This window comes from Callospermophilus lateralis, chromosome 8, assembly GCF_048772815.1.
Source record: "Callospermophilus lateralis isolate mCalLat2 chromosome 8, mCalLat2.hap1, whole genome shotgun sequence".
NCBI classification, from domain to species: domain Eukaryota; kingdom Metazoa; phylum Chordata; class Mammalia; order Rodentia; family Sciuridae; genus Callospermophilus; species Callospermophilus lateralis.
The window spans coordinates 52,269,976-52,292,261 of NC_135312.1; the positions used below are offsets into that span (position 1 = coordinate 52,269,976).

The 22,286-nt window shown below is 32.5% G+C and overlaps 1 protein-coding gene across 3 annotated transcripts; it reads right to left on the reverse strand.

The window, feature by feature from the left end:
- Window positions 1-235: 235 nt before the first annotated feature.
- Window positions 236-21,360, reverse strand: LOC143405831 (UDP-glucuronosyltransferase 2B31-like). Of its 3 annotated transcripts, none has more exons than XM_076864146.2 (6): window positions 20,889-21,360; window positions 19,132-19,280; window positions 8,488-8,619; window positions 6,577-6,664; window positions 5,458-5,677; window positions 236-515 (listed from the first exon to the last, which is right to left on the reverse strand). In XM_076864146.2, the coding sequence occupies exons 1-6, from the start codon at window positions 21,358-21,360 to the stop codon at window positions 236-238; spliced, it is 1,341 nt and encodes a 446-aa protein (XP_076720261.1). The 3 variants fall into 3 exon arrangements, with proteins under 3 accessions (XP_076720261.1, XP_076720260.1, XP_076720262.1); XM_076864145.2 differs by having other exon boundaries at window positions 20,637-21,360; XM_076864147.1 differs by lacking the exon at window positions 5,458-5,677 and having other exon boundaries at window positions 496-515; window positions 20,637-21,360.
- Between the last annotated feature and the right edge of the window lie 926 nt (window positions 21,361-22,286).

Sequence of the window (22,286 nt, forward strand, 5' to 3'; positions counted from 1 at the left end):
TGAAAACTACAAAACAGAAACAAACGGCAATATAAACGCATATGGTTTAATTTTATTTTCTCAAATAACATTTCCTTGAACTGAAATATTTCTGTCTCTTACATAGAGAGTGAATTTCATGAAGATAAAATTTGACTTGACAAAGTGATTTGTGAAAAGTTGTTAGGATTAGTAGGAACCTGGCCATATAGCCTCCTCTAATGGGAGCAGTGGGAGGAGCCAGGCCTAGATAAAATTACTCCCTTTTTTCCTTATTTCCAGTTTTAGAAAACATCTGGCAACAAAACAGACAGCATTTAGTGATGATAAACATCCCAGTTGCCACACAGGCCAGCAGGAACCCAAGCACATCCAAAGAGTAGTACTGGAACCAGGAGAGGTCATGGGCAGCCACCCGGAGGTGTTTAGCTCCTTTGTGGCGCATGACAAACTCAATCCAGAAGACAGCTCGGTCCAGAGGCTTCACTGGCTGATCATGTTGAATTCTTGATAACTTCATAGCATTCTCTTTATATCTAAAGGTGAAACATAAAAGGATCAACAGTGAAAGTAAGTTAATCTGTCTAAGCACATGAAGCCAATGAAAGTTTTTCACAAGTGCCATATGGATGATTTCAAATAATTATCAGAGACTTGCCCTGCATATGATTTGTTTTTTCTTTCGTCACCATGTAATGTCTGATTTTAACTTATGTTCTGATGTATAAATATTTCAAATGTGCCCATGGAATTTCAAGAAGGTGAGTCAAATGCTTTCCATCAGAGGAAATAGTTATGAACCATTCTGAGTCCCATAAGTGAGAGAGAAGGCACATAATTTGTAAAAGATCACCTTGAAGCTTTTAAAGAGGAATCATATCATGGTGTGCAGTGCTTCCTAACTATTCTCTCTGTTTTTCCTCTTCTTTTCTACCTTCTACTGTATTTTACACTCAGTAGCCAAGATGGCATTATTAAAACATACACATCTAATTATGAATCTCTTCTGCTCAAAATTTTCATGTGACTTCTCATCATAAGTATAATAAAATCCAAGTCTATTCTTGTACTAGTGGTTTCTAATGGGTTAGACACTGGCCATGATTTCTGATAATATTTTTTCTCACTCATTCTGTCTAGGCATATGTATTTTTAAATTTTATTTTACTGACTTTTTTTTAGTTATATGTAACCTTAGGACTCATTTTAATGTAATCACAAAAGAGGAATACAATTTGCTCTAACTTAGCCCCTAGAACTCCTCTCTTCCCATACCCTCCCTTCCCTTGCTTCACTCTCTCTACTGATCTTTCTGAAATTTATGTATACTTTTTTAATTAGTGTTTTTTGCATATAATTAATATTGGGATTCTCTGTGATATATCCACAAATGTACGTATGAACTTTAACCAGAATTTTTCCACTCTTCTTCCCTTTTCCTGTTCCTGCTTATTCCTCCTCAATCTTCTTTGTTCACTCTATTGATCTTTCCTCTATTTTTATAAAATTCTCTCTTTTTTATCCTTTCTTGCACCCCATTATTTTGGATTAACTTGCACATATAAGAGAAAACTTTTGACCTTTGACTTTTTGAGCCTGTCTTATTTCACTAGGCATGATAGTCTCCAGTTTTATGTATCTACTGGAAAGTGACATAATTTCATCTTTTAGGACCAATAATCCATTATGTATATACACTACAATTTCTTTAGCCATTCATTGGTTGAAGGGCACCTACATTGGTTTCCTTTCTTGGCTACAGTGAACTGTGCTACTATAAACATCAATGTAGTTGAATTCCTGTAGTATATTGATTTTAGATCTTTTGAATATATACTGAGAAGTGTGATATGTGAATTATATTGTAGATCCATTCCTAGTTTATAGTGGTTTAGGCACATGTGTGTTCTCCCTGTTCTCCAATGTTAACAAATGTGTTCTCCCCTTGGCACCTTCATACTTTTAATCTCATCTGATTTTTCCTTGAGTATCCTTTCATGAAATACCATAAGTCTTGCTTATATCTCATGGCTAAGGTCTTGGCCATCAAGTCACTCCTCAGAGGTACTTTTCTTGGTCTTATTAGCATAGTTGCCCTAGGGATTTCTTCTATTGTTTTATGTTGTTTTAAATGTATTTTCTAATAATATAAAATACATTACATTTTCTATAATAAGCCCCCAATAGTACAAGAAAAACACACCATATCCTAAGTGATCACCAGGAAATATCACAATTAACTTGCAGGGATGGTGAAGTAAGGACACCCATGTGCCCACTAATTGGATCATGATACAGAATTTGCAGGTCATATGTTCTGCCCTTAGAAGATCCTTAAGAATCCATTAGAAGACTTAAATATGATAATGACATATAAACTCAGAAAAGTAACAATATACAAATAGCCCCACAAAACAAAATAGCTTTTTAAATATATTAATAGCAAAATCAGTGAGAAAGTAATCAGAAAAAATATTTTTTAACAATACCTTCAAAGAAAAATCACTAGGAATAAATGTAATAAAGGAAGTGTAAGTTTTCTACAATGAAATTTATGGAATATTGAAGGAAGAAGATACTGGAAGATGGAAAGTCATAAACCAGCAGAAAGAATACTGTTGAAATAGCCATCTGCCTGAAACCAAACTATAGATTTAATAAAATCCATATCAAAATACCAATGAAATTCTTCTCAGAAATAAAATAAAAATTGTAAAATTCATATAGAAGCCCAAAAGATCTCAAATATTCAAAGCAATTCTGAACAAAAGGAGAAATGCTGGAATTAACACAATTCCGATTTTAAAATAGACTACAGGGCCATAGTAACACAAATAACATAGTGTGGGATAGTAAGAGACACACACCAATGAAATATAATAAAGGCCCAGGAAATACACCTGTAGAACTGTAGCCATCTGATTCTTGAGAAAGTTGCCAAAAATACACATTGGAGAAAAGAGAGCTTTTTCTAAATATGGTGCTGGTAAAACTGGATAGCCATATGTAGAAGATTGCAACTTGAACCCTAACTCTGATCCTGTACAAGAATGAACACAAAATGGAATTAAACATTTCAGTAGTAAGTGAAACAAGTAAAAAATCAGAAATACAACATATTGCGTGTTTCCCTTCACATGTGGAATCTGGCAGGGTAGGTGACATAAAAGTAACAAGAAGACTATTATACAAGAAGAAAGGGATTGGGGGAGAAGGAGGAGAGATTTTTAGGGTAATAAAAAGTCTTTTAGGACATAATGTAAAACTGATATATTAATATTTAAGTCTGATGTTTTAATCTGTATTCTCTTTTTCCATTCTTTCTTTACTTCTCTCAGAGTATTTTTATTATTTATTGTGCTATATTTTTTTCTTGGAAATGTAGTTTTGAACTTGTCCTTTAAGTGATACCTTCGTAAGCAATAATTCTATCAATAAGAGAAATGAGAGTTGAATTGAAGACAGTCATTCTACCTAGAAACTATATACTCCATGTAATTTCCTTTTGCAGTATTGAAAAGGTTAAATATTGAAGTTTTGTTTTATCAAATATCATGAAGAAAGTTTATTGTGCTTCTAAGATTATCACAAAGTTAAAAAATCAACCATATGGAATGTTAGAAAGATATTTGCAAATCATGTATCTGATGAGACTTATGTCCATAAAAGATGGAGAAATATTAAAATCAATAATTAAAGCATAAATAACCTGATTAAAAATGAGCAAAGGGTTGGAGCTGACATTTCTCTCATGAAGGTAAGTGAATGACGAAAAAGCACAAAAAATGATGCTCTTTAGCTATCATGGAATGCAAGTCAAGAGCACAGTGAGCTACAATCCTTTTCACTAGGATGGCTACAATAAAAGAAAAGGTGATAATAAATGCTAACAATGATATGGAGAAATTGGAACTCTCTTATATTGCTTGTATGCTGTAAAAATTTTTGCATCTACTTTGGAAAATAGTTTGGCAGATCTTAATACATATAAAATTATTATATGACCTAACAGTTCTATAACTAGAAATTACCAGAAGACATGAATACTTATGTTTATACAAATTGTGCACATTGTTCATAATAATCAAAACTGGAAACAGAAACCTTTATAAACTGATGAATTGATAAATTACTTTGAATATTTCCAACCACACAATGTTATTCAACAATAAAAACAATAAAGACTGACCCTTGGCAAAGCATGATGAAACTAACAGCACTAGTGAAAGAAACCATTGAAAAAGACAATAATTTTATTATTTTTTATGTGAAATATTTAGAATAGGATGATCTATAGAGACAAAAAATAAGTGGAGTTTGCCTAGTCTAGGAGACAATAAGAAATGACTTCAATGCATTGTCACATTTCTTTTGATGTGATAAAATTTCCAAAAATTATGGTATTTAAGAGTTTTATAACTATGGAAACATCAAATGTATTTGAATTTTAACTCATACTTTAAAAAGATAAATGGTATATTGTGTGTTATACATCATTAAAATCTGTGAAAATAATAACACTGATGAAATAATTTTTGAATAAACTAATTTATAGTTGCAGAAATTTTAGGTATGGATTTAAGATACTGTCATATCTCTATAAGTTTATCATTCTTTTCTTCTGTAGATCCTGTCATATTTAAAAATTAAATCCTCATTGCAAATGGCTATATATAACAAATAATTTATGTATGTGTAGAAATGGTGCAGTAATCATTTTCCTATGTAATCTACAAGATCAATGCAATTTTGAAATTCTTATGATATTTGAAGTTGTATATAACTCTGAAACAGTAATGGTTAAACTGATTGAAAATAGGTTTAATATGGGTTGAATCTTTAGATTCTTTCAAAATTACCCTCTTCCACAGCCACATCAATGTTTATAGCAGCACAATTCCCGATATCTAAACTGTGAAACCAACCTAGATGCCCTTCTCTAGATGAAAGAATAAAAAATGTAGCATAAATACACAATGGAATATTACTCAGCAATAAAAGAGAATAAAATCATGACATTTGCAGTTAAATGGATGGAGTTAGAGATCATAATGCTAAGGGAAGTTTGACAATCGAAAAACCAAATGCTGGATGTTTTCTTTGATATAAGGGGGCTGATTCATTGTGGGATAGGGAGCAGGATCATGGGCAGAATAGATGAACTCTAGATAGTGCAATGGTTGGAGGGGAAGCGAGAGGGCATGGGGTTATTCATGATGGTGGAATATGATGATCATTATTATCCAAAGTACAGGTATGAAGACATGAATTGGTGTGAATACACTATGTATACAACCAGAGATATAAAATGTTGGACTCTATATGTGTAATGAGAATTGTAATGAATTCTGCTCTCATATATAAATTAATGAATTAATTAAAAAATTACCCTCCTCAAAATGGGCTAAAATCTATACTTATTGGTGAGAAGACAATTTTTCTATGAATACTACCCAATGTCAAAGTTGTTGTACTCACATAGGGTCATTAATGACCATCCTCAAGGCCTTGAGAAGATCTGCACTTGACAGTGTTCTGTATTCCAATTGAATAGCTGCTCCCTTGGCCTTCACATAAGCAATGTTATCAGGTTGATCCCCAAACAAGGGAATGCCCACCATAGGGATCCCATGGTAAATCCCTTCATAGATGCCATTGGTTCCACCATGAGTTATAAAAGCTTTGGTTTTTGGATGACCTAGGATTGATTAATGTCAGAAAAATTATTAATTTATATCTTAGAAAGAAAATGAGAAATGTGTATTATAAGACATTAAAGGGATCAGAGTGTATTCTAGGTGACAAATTATTGTAAACATGACCCTGCATTAATTATTTTTTTCATATCTCAAAGGAATAAGCACCTTAGTCAACTAGAGTGCTAACCTAAAACTACATGAAAGAGAGAGTACATGACTTGAGACTTGAATATTGAATACAACATTAATAGGTAGAAAAAATAGAATATTTTTTAGAAAAAGAATCAACATGCACTTATGGAAAATAAGGTCATGAAGGACATGTTAGCATATTATCTCATTATGAAAAAGTGAAGTCGCTAAGTTTGCTATGTAACATGTCCAAAGCAGCAGGGAATAGGATGGTGATGGTACTGAATGCAGAGAAAAGAGAGAGACTACACTTCATTACAAAATGTTTGCACTTCATAATGAAGATTGTGCATTAATTTCAGAGAAAATAAAGAGTCACTGTTCATTAAAGAAAAAAAATCCTGGATGCCATTTTGAAAGGTATTTGAAATACACCTGCAGGAGAAGAAAGAATTAAGTGAAAGACATACAACAACACAGAGAGACAACCCAGGAACTGAGTGATAAATTCTTGTAGCAGTGATTGCACCAGAAATAAATAAAACTTGGATTCTGTATATAATGATGATGTATATTAAAATTGCACCTTTTTGCTTTGGTTTTTTTTTTTTCAAACCATCAGTGGGCCTGGAAAATAATTAAAAAGAGGTTGAACATTGTGTTTGATTTTTTTAAGTAACAAGTATTGAATAAAATGTTTCCTGTTGAATTGTAAGCATCCAGATTGATGGTACTCATGCTTTTAGGACTTATCTCAGAGTCTTACCAAGAAGGTCATTCTGGGGGATCCAGTTGTATATTCGAGTGTTGGGTCCTAATTTATCTGGCTTCTTGCCTTGATATCTCCAGATGACCTGTTTGGTAAAGAATGTACCTTATTCTATGATTTAAAGTTTAATGTTATAGCATGTTTGCATTCTAAAAATTTAAGAGATCATCTAGTTCAACATTTAACACATAAGGAAATAAGTACAATTTTAAGTAACGAGAATTATGAAAATACAAACTAAAACGCCATAATTATTTTGTTTTATGCATTTTATCCTATATTTCATTTTCCAAATTAATATCATTATGTTTATTTCTTGTGAGTGACATAGATTGACAGGACATGTATTGTTTAAGATGCTTATTTCAGTTTGCATTGTTTTTTATACCAAAAGCAAACTAATGCAGTCAGCTACTGTTAGAAATAAATGAATACTAACTAGGAATTGCATGTAACTTGTTTTAGGCTTCAATTTATTAAACACTACCTATAAGAAACTTTTTACTGGTACTTATGGATCTTAACCCACACTTCTATCAATATTGGTGCATTTGGAAATTCTTTAAATTTTAAAAGTAAGAACCCATTTGCAACATACAAATAATTACATTGTATTTATGTTGAAATAAAATTCAAAATTGTGAGGTTGCTTAATGTTTTAAAACTGTGTGTAATCATTTAATGATGCAGTACAAATCTTGTTAGTAGTTTTATATATCTCCCAGATATTTTTATGTCTAGGAACAAATTAAGGAGCTGATTTTGGAAATTAAATGCAATCTTCATGAACTGGAGTATAATTTCTAAGTGTTTATCTTCTATATGCAATGGGAGCAGCAAAGTAAATTTAGGTCTACAGAAGGAAAAATAATTGGGGGATTAAGAGAAGCCGATATCAGATAGGAAACTACAAAGCGGATGAAAAACACTCAAAGACCACAAGAGTGGTTATGTTAGAAATTGTGGTATTAAAGGATTTGAATTTCAGCCCACGTCAGGCTTGCTTCAGCTTGACTCTTCCTTATACCCTCTTCTTTCTTCTTAAAAGGTATTTTTATGATGTTTTAGAAGCCAAGACTTTTGGGGTACACTTATAATGCACAGGGTCCACTTCGAATGCAGAACTAATCTCTCCACTTTCTCTAAATGTCAGACATTGTCAGGATCCCGTCCACAAGTGTGAACTGTTTTTTTTTTCTTTTTCTTTTTCTACAAATACATGTGACTGAGTGGGAATTTGGCCCAATGGTTTAGGTAGCCTTTCTCCTCAAAACTCCAGGAAAAGTTTCCTAAATGAATTTATACTTTTTTTTAATGGGGAGGGAATTTATTTTGGGCTTACAGTTTCAGAAGTTCAGTCCATATTTGGCAGACTCCATTGTTCTTGGCCAATGATGAAGTATATAATGGCAAGAATCCTATTCTTAAATGAGGGTAAGCAAGGAATAAGGGATTGCATGGGATAACTAAAATCATGATAAAATTCAACCTTTTTCAATACCTGCTTAGCATTATTGTTGTGGTCCAATTATGAGTTAACTTTTTATAGCTTTCTGATAACATTGGTCATGTATATAGTGCCCTCAGGGATCCTGTAAGGAAATGGAAGAAGTAACGGGGAAGAATGTGGTACCTGTGTAAATGCCTGTGATACCCTTACAATTAAAATTTCAAAATGGACCTGTAAAATATATTTTTCATGATCACAATGTTAACATTAACATGAATTAAATGCTCTCTACTGTTTAGAATAACCACACATATTTTGGTTTAAAACATGATATTTGAGATGAATTAGAGATATCACAGTAGGTTATGTTTCACAAAGGATGCTTCATTAAGAAAACCCTTTATAAAGTTTAACAGACTTTTTACATATTTTACCACTAAGAGGGCACTTTTGCTTACCTTTTGTGGAATCTGTGCAAGAGCAAATGCAATTATATTGGCTTTCTCTTCTGGCATGTTAGAAACCATCGACCCCAGAGAAAATACCACAATACCATTTTCTCCAGAACTCTGTACAAATTCTTCCATTTCCTGTGAATAAAACATTTGCTCCATCAAAAAAGATGAAGAGGGAGAGGATACAAGATGTCAGATTAGAGGAAGGCTGCCTTTCTAGTTGCTCCAAGGATCAAAATATAAGCAGTGAGAATACTGCTTGTTAGTGAGGTGGGTGAAAGAAGGATTTCACTAAAATTCAATCCTGGACAGTGAGTGTGTCTCAGAGACTCAGAAGCTTGGGTTCATTAAACAAAGAAGACTACATTGATACCAAACTGTTTGTGGAAGCAGCTACAGTGGTAGTAAAGGTGCTGTCTACCACAGAGAAATGGAAAATGAAAGGAGAAACACAGTGGGCATATTTGGTATGAAAAAACCTGAGATCAGAGAAGCAACATGAACTTAGCTGATCCAGAGGCTCCACTGAGCACTTGTGATTGAAAAGTGCTGTTTATTTACTGCCTGGGGAGAGATGAGGTGGATTCATCTTGAGGTGGCCTTGCTCCAGTGTGTGTTACCAGAACTGGGAGATCTAAGCAAACACTGTTAGAATGCCTACTGTGTGGCCTCGAGTATACCTAGCTAAATGGGAGTGAAACAGGCTTAGATAAGATTTTACCCCAGGGGATTGAAGTCAGAAAAGCAAAGGGGGAGCACAACTTGCTTTTCTTTTGAGCTGATTGCTCTTGTGACCAGCTGATGTGGGTGAGAATCTGAACAGGAACTTAGAGAAATACTAAGGGACTGAGCCTAGGAAAGATGTACAGGTGAACAGCAGAATGTGTGGAAGATCAGCTCCCCTGTGAAATGAGTAGAATTCTTAGGAGGCTTCTGAGATTCAGGCTCCCTACATAGATAAGCAACTGCCAGGCCATAGGTATGTGTCCATCCAATTTCTTCAGAGTATACACCAAACAAAGTCCCTGAGGTCTGATTAGACCTAAGTTTCCTGCATCAGAACTCATCTCATAGAACACTGCAGCAACCCCACCCCAGGAGTACATAGATCTGGTCTGTGCACACAAAGCTCCAACTGACACTTCTTCCCATTCCAACCTACATCATACTGGTAAGAAGGGAAGCTGAGAATTATTTCAAACACCTTCAGTCTTAGGCCATTCCAAGTGGTAGCTCAGAGAGAAACACAAAACAAGGAAGGGGATAACAAAATCCAACCTTTGCTTTTATTCTCAGTACATAGGTAAAAAATAAATGGAATGATAAACAGTTGAATATTGTCAGTAACCATCCATTCTTACAATTTTGGCCACCTCAGTGGAAATGATTCCTTCATTTATCATTAAGAATATTTTTACTTTTTCTTATTCTTTCTGTGTGTTTGTGTATTCTTCCATTACTGATTGGTTTATGGACATATATTCATATACATTTCTTTCTTTTTTTCAGCTTTAGCATTTTTTTAAATGTAGCTATTTTTACTTGCATTGTCTTTTGATAGTTAGGGGGTTTTGGTCTGTATATATTTGTTTTCTTTTGTATTGTTTTAGTTGTTTGTTTCTGTACTCTCTTTTATTCTCCTGGTTATAGCAAAAATCTATTCTCTATTTCTCTCTCCATTTATTTGTTTCTCTTATTTTCTCCTCCATCCTTATAACTATCACCTGCTGTCTCTTCTGCATTCTCTCTCTTCACTGTTTAAAATTTCAAACTTTTTTTCCCTATCTTCTTATCTCACATTATTTCCTCTTACTGACTGTAATTTTGCCATCTTTAAACTAATTAGTTTATATAACTCTTGATCCTAACATTAATGTTGTTCAAATTATTACTTCTGTGGATTACATATTTGACACCTGTTTCTTATTTTAATGTCAGATTTAGTTTATATTTATGCACTGCTTCATTGTTGGCAGTTGATGACCCACTTTTTGTGTTTTTTGTAGCAATTTACATTTTAGAAGTCATAATAAAATCCAGATATTTATTTTAATGCTGTATATTATTTGTATCAGATGTTCTTATTGTTTATTTCCCCTTATTCCGTGAATATCTGGAAATCTACAGTGAATATCTGGAAATCTACAGGTTCACAGGGTAGAGAAATGCACTGATGAAATAAATTTAGCCAAAATATAGTTCATCTTGCTCCACATGAAAATTAATGGTATTCAAACGCTAACTATATTTTAATACAGAGTATAGTAGCGATAAAAACTCAAACTAATGATAAGACCTCTAATAGAAACAGCTGGGGTGGGTTCATGGTTTCTACCTATGGAAATCCACTGCACAGGAAAAATAGAGAGAATTAATTCAAAGGCTGTGAATACCATACTTTTAAAGGAGTCTTAATCCAGATCACTCCATGACACTTTGGAAAGTAAATATTATGCATTAAAAAAGTAGAAGAGGGCTGGAGTTGTGACCCAGAAGTAGAGTGCTTGCCTAGCACACATGAGCACTGGGGGGGTTTGATCCCCAGTACCAATAAAAAAAAACTAAATAAAATAAGGGTATTTTGTCCATCTGAAACTATTTTTTTAAAAAAAGCATGGAAGAGAAATCCCTCCTTACATATGCATAAAATCCAACACAAGAGTTTAAGAATTATGTAAAAATAAGGTATCATGGAATCACTTAAAAGTTCCTAATTTAGCAACAACTGATGCCAAAGATATTGAAATTGTTTGTAAAAAATCGGGTAAACATTAAAAAAGTAAATTATTATAAACTATAGTCAATGAAATCATATTTTAAAAGGATCAATGAAGTATAAAAATGATCAATGAATTCCAAAAGAACATAGAAAAACAATTGAGTGAATTAAAAAAAAAATCATTGCCGAATATAAATGAAAAATTCAACAAGATAGAAATATTGAAAAAGAACCAAACATAAATCTTGAAAGTCAAAGATAAAATAAATCAAATAAAAGGTCAGTTGGAAATCTTTATAGTACAATAGACAATACTGAAAACAGAACATCAAATATAAAAGAAAAAGCGACCAGCTTTGAATATTCAGACAGCACTAAAGTAAATAAAATAAGCAACCATGATGGTAATAATTATTTAATGAAAGAGTCCATACAGAAGAAATAAAAAACAAACCCTGAAGTTCAAAAATGAACAAATCTGATGGGAAGAGTAGCTAAGCAAATGAGAAATAGGATCACATTAAACATAAAAGAATCAAATGACAGGAATTAATAAACATCTCTTTGTAATGACATTGAATATAAATCATCTCAATTCTTTAATTAAAACATATAGTCTGGAAGAAGGGATCATAAAACAAGACCCAATGATATGTTGTTCATAAAAGAACATAGGCTGAAAGCAACAAGATAAAAAATTGATACATAATGCAAATGGAATCAGAAAATAAGCAGGATTATCTACTCTTATATGACAAACAGACTTCAAGCCAAAATTAATCAGAAGAGACAAAGCTGGTCACTTCATACTGGTAAAATAATAATCCAACAAGAAGATATAACAATTATAAATATTTAAGTCATAAACATGGATCCAACTAATTACATAAGAGACACTAGTCAAATTGAAACTCCAGATAGACACGAATAAAATAATTCTTGGTAATTTCAACACAACTCTCTCATCTTTTGATAGGTCATCCAGACATAGAAACAATAAGGATTCTTTGGACCTGAAAAATATCATAAGTCAAATGAACTTACAGATATCTATAGAGCATTTTACTCAACAGCATCTGAATACACTTTCTTCTCAGCATCTCAAGAAAACCTTCTCCAAAACAGACAATATTTAAGGCCACAAAACAACTCTCATCAAATACAAAAAAAGTGGTATTACTTATTATATTCTACCAGATCATAATTGGATGAAATTAGAAGTCAACATGAGAGAACCATACAAAAACTATGTGAACATATGGAGATTGGACAATCTCTATTGTATATAAATGAATGATAGAAGAAATTAAGGGAGAAATTTAAAAATTCTTAAATGAGAACAGTAATACAACCTCTGGGGCAGAATGAAGGAATTTCTAAGAGAAAAGTTTATAGCTATGAGTTCCTGTATAATAAAATCATAAAGATCCCACATAAAACCTAATTTTTCATTTCAAGGCCCTTGAAAAAGAAGAACAAACCAATTCCAAAACCAGTAAAATAGCAACAAGGAAAGATAAATAAATAAGAGAGAGAAAGCAGGAAACAAAGAATTCAAATTATTAGTTTGTAGATGATATGATCCTATATAGAGAAGAGCCAAATGACTCCAACAAAAGACTGATATTGCTAATAAACAAATTTGACAAAGTAGCTGAGTACAAAATCAACATACAAAAATATATAGATTTCTTATATACCAACAATGAATCTGTGAAAAAAAAATCAAGAGAATTATTTCATTCACAATAGCCTCAAAACAAACAAATAACAACAACAACAACAACAACAAAAAATACCTAGGAATAAATCTAACAAAAGAGTTAAAAGACCTCTAAAATTGAAGATTGAAATTATAGAAGACATAAAATAAGATGAAAAGACCCTCCATGTTCATGGATAGGTAAAATTAATATTATTAAAATCACCAACTATCCAAAGCAATATGCAGATTCAATGTAATCCTCATCAAAATATCAATGACATTCTTCACAGTACTAGAAAAGATAATCCTAAAATTCATCTGGAAGAATAAAAGACCCTTAACAGTAAAAGAAATTCTAAACCCAAAAAGCAATGCTGGAGGCATCACAATGTCTGATGTCAAATTATACTATAGAGCTTTGGTAACAAAAACTATGTGGTACTGACATGAAAACAGACATATTGACCAGTAGTATAGAATAGAAAACACAGAGAAAACCACACACATGCCAAAAACATACTTGGAGAAAAGATTGCCTTTTAAATAAATCATGCGGGGAAAATTGCAGAAAAATGAAACTATACCTTTATCTCTCAACCTGCATAAAAATCAACTCAAAATGGGTCAAAAACCTAGAGATTAGAACCAATAGTATACAACTTCTAGGAGAAAATGTAGGATCAACATTCCATCATATAGGCACAGGCAATGACTTTCTCAAATAGAATACCTAAAAGTCAGGAAATAATTCCAAGAGTAGATAAATTGGAAGGCATCAAATTAAAAAGCTTCTGAACTGCAAAGGAAACAATTAGAATTGTGAAGAGAGAACTTATGAAATGGAAGAAAATCTTTGCAAAACACCTTCTGGCAAATGATTAATATTTAGAATACATAAAGAATTCCAAAAACTTTATACCAAAAATAATCAAACAACCCAAATAATCAAAAAGAAAATGAATTAAAAGATGCTTCTCAGAAGAATAAATATAAATAGGCAACAAAAATATAAACACCAAAAATGTTCAACATCACTAGAAACAAGGGAATTGAAAACTACACTGATATTTTATCTTTCACCAGTCAGAATAGTAGTCATCGAGCATAAAAAGAATAATAAATGATGGAGAGGATATGGAGAAAATTTTTTTACAACATTGGAGGAATTGTAAATGAGTACAACCACCATGGAAATCAGTATGGATAGATTTCAAAAGAGTAAGCATGTAAATATCATATCACCCAGGTATACCATTTCTCAGTATTTATCCTTAAGAATTAAAGTCATCTTATAACAGTGATACATGCATACCCATTTTATAGCAAAACAACTCATAATACACATGGAACCAGCCTAGGTATCTGCCAATAGATGACTGAATAAAGAAAATGTAATATATATATACACAATGGAGTTTTATTCAGCCAAAATAACAAACAAAATTATGTCATTTTACAAAAAAAAAATGAAAGGAATTAGAGTCTATTACATTAAATAAGTCAAACTCAGAAAGTCATGGGTTGTATATTTTCTCTCATATTTGCAAGCTAGAGAGAGAAAATGGAAAAAATGAGGGTGGATCTCATGGAAATCAAAGGGAGATCAGTGGAGAAAGAGACCAATGGGAGAGAGGTGGGAAGGGAAGGGAAATTCCTGGGAAGTTTTATTGTGTACATGTTAGACTGTTATATTGTGTACATGTATGAATATGTAACATCAGATCTCATCATTATATACAATGAAATGAACCAATAAAATGTAGGAAAAGCAAAGAAATTATTTGTATGTAAACTAAGAGAAAAGCATGTATTATTAGAATTTGGGAGTTATGGATACTTTTAAATTGACCCAGTCACTCACTTTTTTTGGAAAGAGGTGTGTGTTATGACATAGAAGACACCATTAGGCTTACTTGTAGAAATAAGTGTGTGTGTGTGTGTGTGTGTGTGTGTAAGAAATGACATAAAGCCATTCAAGAGATGATGTTAGAAATTATTGTATGTATACTCTTAATTCATAATTCTATTCATTACTAATGTTAATTTTTTGTTAAACACTATAGCTAGTACTTGGTTATAATTCTTATTGTTGTAGTACTACACTTGATTTTATTCCCGGAAGGTTATCTGGATGATTTTTTAGTTTGTAATTATTAGTACTTATTTCTGTCCTTGTGAGCCCAGAAGTAAAGTTACCTGTGCATAGGATTTTTGTACATTTTTATGTTTCCTATCTCTATAGTATTTCATTTCTTACTTTATAATTTGTGAGTTTCCCAAGTTTTCCTCTATAATAGCTCATAAAAACTGGAGATTAACAAACACTAGCATTCAGAAGATTAATATTATGGTTTGGACTTTCTTTTACATAATTCTAAGGATCCTAATAATCGTGTACATGTCCAGAAATATACTGATCCATAATCAGCATTTTCACTGCATTGGAATGATACATGTACTTGAGTAATCATATCTTTGGGTTATTTATATGTCTCATCTTTTGCCCTGAAATTTTTTGATGATAATGAAGTTCTATGAGAATGAACTGTGTATCAGTGGCTGTAAATAACCCTTATTTTTCACCTCATTATGAACCATGGGAGCTCTTGCACCACAGTGGGACTTCCTCTGGCCCTTTTATAGAACAGGTCAAATTTTTGAGTAGCTCATTCACATATAGTGAACATTGCACTACTCCTAGGTACTTGTGACACATCCAGTTATTTTGTGATTCCAGTAACCTAGAGCAACGCTTACAGCAATGTATTCAATATATTCTCTCCCTGCTCAAAATGTTCTTCATCTCGTTTTGTACAAAGATTTTCTCACTACTGCTGTTTTATAAATATACCAATTAATCCCTGACATACACAGGTCCCACTCTTTCTGCAACATTATTTTTAAAGGAAAAATAAATTAAGCATGCGAAAATTTGGAAGAGCATGAAAAAAGTATGTAATGTTTAAGAAAATTTGCCAAAATGATCTTTGGTTCATTTAGAGATACTGTTGGTTCAAAATTTGAATTTTTTCACTGTGGTCTTTTTTTTTTCTGTTCATGTAAGTACATGAATAGATACATGCACATATATAATGTAAATGGAAGATTAAAATTCTTTTGTAAATCTTTTCTTCTCAATAAAATATTAATATTATTATAATCAGTATTTTGCCTTTTAGTCTCCAACTAACCTTGTGTTATGACTTAATGTGTTAAGCATTTATTTTTAAAGTAATTGTACTGGGCAAGTTGGTACACACCGGTAATCCCAGCAGGTCAGGAGGTTAAGACAGGAGGATCTCAAGTTCAAAGCCAGCCTCAGCAACAGCGAAGCACTAATCAACTCAGTGAGATCCTGTCTCTCAATAAAATCTAAAATAGGGCTGGGGATATATCTCAGTAGTTGAGTGCACCTGATTTCAATCCATAGTACAAAAAGATATATATATATATATGTAAATAAAGTGATTGTGATGGTGTGGTATGTACCAGAATAAGTTTTAAAATCATTACTTAAAGTATGACATCACTTAATGTGATAATTAATTAATGTAAGACATTTTTCCAATATGTATTCTATAAGTAATTGCCATGAACACAGATTACATTCATTTGATTTTTTGTTTGTATAATTACAATTGGTATACTGTGAAACCCAAGGCTATTTGCATTGTTAAGAGTATTGATACATTTGTATCTTTGTCATTTTGACAAATTTCTGTATTTAAACAATACAGAAATTGTTCTAAGAATCTAATTATTAATGGAAAAGCAAGTAATTTGGGGGAGCATTACTTTATATAATAAAGATCAAGAAGACAGTGTTTCTAATATTGGCCTGTATTCTAATCTTGTTTATTCTATTAAATAACACCTGCTTCTATTATTCCTTATCATGATCACACTGTTATCTACCTTCTCATCCTCCTCCTCCTCTCTCTGCTGTCTTTCCCTTTTATTGACCTGGTCACTTTCTCCTACTGTGAATAGGGAAATCTCTCAAGATCAGAGGTTAATGGCTTAAAACTTACAATAACTCTGTCTCAGTTTTTAGTCAGAACTTTCATTAACTTTTTGGTTTTCTGTTTGTATTGTATGGAACTTATCACAAACAACAAAATAATTCTATTGAATATCAGGCTTAAGTAAGATTTCAATGTGTTGTTGTCTTTAACAGGTAGGGAAACAGACACTCTTTAGAGATCACATAGCAATATGGCAAGTAATGTTTGCTTCTAAGCATGGTATTTATTTAAAATGTTTTAGACTCTTCTGTTTCCTCCTATGAATATTAATCTATTTGCTAACAGAATAATTTTGTAACTGTAAACTAAAGGGCTGTGCTCAGAAATAAATGACAAGAAAACTTAGGACATCATTATGTTTGCAGTATATACTTGCTATGTTCATTCTGTCGGGAAGCTGTGAAGTTGAGGCGTAAGTTTTCCAGGGGAGTTTTCCTGAGGTGTCCTCTAAGATTGGCATATGGCAGAAAGCTCTCTCAAGCTAAATATCCCTATCATGGTCTAAGATGTAGTAGTCTGTGTTCTCAGGTGAGTTTGTTGAAATGCTGGAGTGAAGACAAGTAAAGGCCACACATTTATATCATTGAAAAAAGCAATTACTTTAAAGCTAAAAGGTTGTGAAGAGCTTGAACACTTATAATATCATTTCAGGAATTCCACTTTCTCATTTGATTGCCAAAACTCATGCATTTACCTTTAAGCACATTGATAGAATATCTGTTCTCTAGGTCTTTGGTTGAAAATACAGTGTTGATTTTTCAGAAATCTCATTTCTGTTATATATGAAATTGTATCCACTGTGCCTGGCACATATTATAATATTAATATTTTTGGTAATAGAGCTATCATAATATATATATATATATATATATATATATATATATATATATATATATATATACACACACACACAAACACACACACACACACACACAAGAGAAAATCTGTGGTAGTTTTTTTCAGCCATATTGTGAATTTCTATCTCTCAATTTGAATATAATCCAAATTAATCTACACAGCAGTTTTAGGGTATGCTAAAATGAATTAAATGTAAAAAATACCCTAATATTACTATTTCTAAGTATTAATCCTACCTATTTGGTATAGGTAGGGTCTTAAAAAGTACATAACAAAATTCGGTTTTTCAGAAGGAAAAATAGTATTATAGAAACAAAAAAAGAATAATTACAATAGTGAATATTGCTATGGATCCTATGTTTGTACCAAGGACATTGTGTATCAGTATTATCTACAGGTAACACAATATGAAGATTGAATATTAGTAGATAAATATGTAAGAACAACCTCATCCATGTTTACATCATTTGTTATCTGCAGTCTTGCAACAACTTCCTGAGTGGTTCCTCTGCATTGTCTTTCCCTCTAAAATCCAACTTGGTGACTGCATTTTGAGATTTTTCAAAACAGAAACTTTATTCACATTTCTCTCATGCTTAACTCTTTTCATTGGCTACCCAATGTACTTCACAAATATTTTAAACTCCTACTAATTATCTGGCTTTCACTTACCTCTCTAGCATCATCTGCTCTTTGCTGAGCCTTCTCCTGCTGAACCACTCTTGAAGTTCTTGGGAGTTTCCCTTACTATTTATTGTATGTGCCTTTCCTTTTGTGTCTCCCTCTCTCCCTCAACCCCTTTTCCCATCCTGTGGATTCTTTAGAATTCACCTTAGTTATCAAGGCTTTTAGGATTTATTTTTAATGATCTTCGCTGGAGGTTTCATTAGTATTGTATAATTTCCTTATGATAACTCACACAAATTTTTTTACTTGTTACAGTCTCTGTACCCAGACAGAATATAAGATCTGGTTGATGCAGAAACTGTGTCAACTTTATAACTCTCTATATCTAGCACTTATCTCTGGTATATGACAGCCACTTAATAAATATTCTTTGTATTTATGAGAATAAATGATTGATTCTTTATTAAGTATTACATAATGAAGGTCTTTTTTCCTGATTATTCTCAAAGGATATCTAATATCCTACTTTCTTCTGTGACAATAATGAAATGCCATTACATGTGATGGCATAGAAATGCCTGGGTCTATAATTGGCAGAACTCTTTTATCTTGCTTTTCATATATCTGAGTTAAACACTCTGAATTAAGAATGCAGAGTCATTTCTACCAAAAATGTTAATCAAACAGAACAAAACAAACAGGAGAAGATTCACCTTAGGGAGGGGTTTGGCAGGTTTACAGTGGAGTCCTCCAACAAAGTCAAAATTTGGTAAGAATGGACGAGGAAATTCTAAATCCCAATAGGTTCGAATGAGCCAAAAATCAGCTTTCCCCATTGTCTCATATATTGTAGTGGGTCTCCCTGAATGGAGAAAAGAGAAAAGAAAACGAGAAACATGTACCTTGAATGCTTGATATATTGCCTTGAAATGAGTTGGATTTGTGTAGGCAAGGTGTTCAAATGCACTTGTGTATGTGTGTGTTCGTGTGTTTGCATACTACAACTGGTATGTTTTATAGAGCACATTTTTGCATACTATATTTGATACATTTTATATATGTTAATATGTACATAAACTAGTTGTAAATATACTAATGGAGCACTAGAAAGTGCTCCATTAGTATATTTACAATCACAATTAGATTATTAACCTAAGCCTCATTAGAAGTAAACATGCATTTTATTTTCTCTCTAAAACTACAAAAGTAACCTAATTTTTTAGAATTTTTGTGAGATCCATTAGCAATCAGTGCTCCCATAACTATAGAGATATCTTTTCTAGCAGTAGTCAGTCAATTCTTACAATTGAGCAAACCATTCACTTGATCCTTGATTCTTCAAGTGACCTGTAATGATTTAGTGAGTATGCCTGAATTCCTTATGACCACTACTGGATTTGCCTCATATTAAGAGATTAATAGTATTAACTTTGTAAAAATATACATTTTTGAAAGTAACTGCCAGAAAGTTTACACAAATATTAAAATAGAGATTGTTTCTCATGCTGAAATTAGTTCATATTGTCTTAAATGGTATATGCAGTTTAAAAAATATAGACTAATAAGGTGTGGTTTTACTCTACACCAAGGTTTTAGGGCTTAACACATGATTAGTTTGTTTTTATCAAAGGAATATGAAATATAAGGTATCACAATGTATAACTTTTCTGTGCCTGATATAGAGACACGGTTAACGGTGAAGTAATCTTCGCAGAAATGAAAATAAATATTTTTTTCAAATTTCTAACTGAGGAAACAAGCTATTCAAAAGTAAACAATTTCCTCCATGGTACATATATATATGGTTGTGCTAGAATTACATGTGTATGTTATTAATGTACATGCCTATCATCATTAAAACATTTAGTGAGATTAATAATGACTGTCCTTAAAGATGAAAAGAATAGTAAAATGCATATGTAATTGCTCAGAGAAATCTTCCGGGATTCAATTTGCAGGTTATTATTTCCTGAAACTATTTGAATAAGTAATTGCCACTGGTTTCTAACTCGCAATATATAATATAATATAATATAATATAATATAATATAATATAACTGCCCTTTTTTATTGGTGAAACTATTTGTTCATCTTATATTTTCATTCCATTCATTTACTTACAGAAAAGAAAATTCTTCTGATTTTACATTCATGGAAGCTCAGCTTCAAAGTCACAGGAAATTTAGGTTTCACAGTACTAATCAAAAAACCAGCTTACCTAGAACTTCACTGTAAAACTGATTCCATTTCTTCTCATCAAATGACTGGAAACAAAAATCAAAATAAAGCATATACATTGTGTTTTTAATCCGATCCATGAATGTCATTGGAGCACTTAATTCAGACGTAATAATGGGCACGTAGGAAGGAGGGAATATAAGTCCCCCACTGTACTTTTCATATGTATAGCCAGGAGTAAAGCGGAGAGTGTATACAAATGGTATTTTAAGTAGCTCAGCCAGCAGCTCACCACAGAGACCAATAGCATCTGCAAGAACCACATCAAATTTTGATTCATGTAGTTTCATCATAAGTTTCTTGTTTAAAACTACATTTCTGCAGAGTTGTTCAACTGTATCAGAATATTCCTTGAACACTTTTTGCAATAATGAATAAAATTCCCAAAGGTCTTCTTTTGGAGTATCATAAATTAATTCATGGATCCATTTGGAGAAACGTTCTTCCAAATGTTGTTCACTTGAAAGTGCAGGGTAAACCTCAAAATTAATAGCAGATGTTGTGTTGGGGTTAATTAGAATGGAAGCTGTTGATGTCAAAACAGTCACCTCATGACCTCTCTGGAGAAGTTCATCCAGGATTGTCTTTATGTTGATCCAATGGCTGTATTCTGTGGGCCACACCAGCACTTTTCCACAGCTTCCAGAGCTAAAGTAACACATCAGTTGTATCAGCAGAAGAACCGAGTTCCTTTTCACAGACATCTTGGTGCAAAGTAATGCTTCTTTTACATTAGCAGCTCTTCTTTTCTTCAATTTCTCAGGCTTATATGTCTCAGGATAAATCAATCCAAAGTTAAAGTATAACTCCTGCACTTCAAAGTACAATTGTACAGGCTTATCATGTGGATGATAGAAGGACAAACACAAGGTAGAGTATCTCAAGGTTATAAAAGTTTGTATGCCCTAGAAGGGTTCATCTGTCCTATGGTACCTCTCTCTCTTTCTCTCTCTCCCTCTCTCCTTCCAGATGCTGACATGAGCTGAGTGGCTTTTCTTTGCTGGGACTTCCCTCAGGATGTGCTACTTCATCGTAGGCCCAGAGCAATGGACTTAGCCATCAATGGACTGAGACCTCTGAAAACTTAAGCCCCAAATAAACTTTTTCTCCTCTAAGTTGTTCTTAGGTATTTTGGTCACAGTGATGAAAAAGTTGACAAAGTAATCACACCTCTCAATATTGTACAACCAAACCTCAACACAAACATGGGTGGTGACAAGCGATGTTCAAATTACAAGACTCCCCTCCTGAAAATATGATTTCAGTGATGTAGATACTTGAATGATGTCTACCTTATTATTTTTAAGAGTTATTGTTAATGCTTTTTAACAGTACTGTAAAACATTCTAATCTAATCTAATGTTATTGGTTTTTTTTTTTTTTTTTTTTTTTTTTAATATGTTCTTAGAAGCAGACAATACATAGGAACCGGGACTGCAGTTGTGGCTCAGTTGTAGAACACTTCCCTGACACTTCCCATGGCACTGGGTTCAATCTTCAGCACCACATAAAAATAAATAAATGAAATAAAGTCATCATGTCCATATACAACTAAAAACTTTTTTAAAAATAAAATACTTAGGAACTTAACTTACCTTTAGATACTTATAATTATTGTTTTACTAAGAAA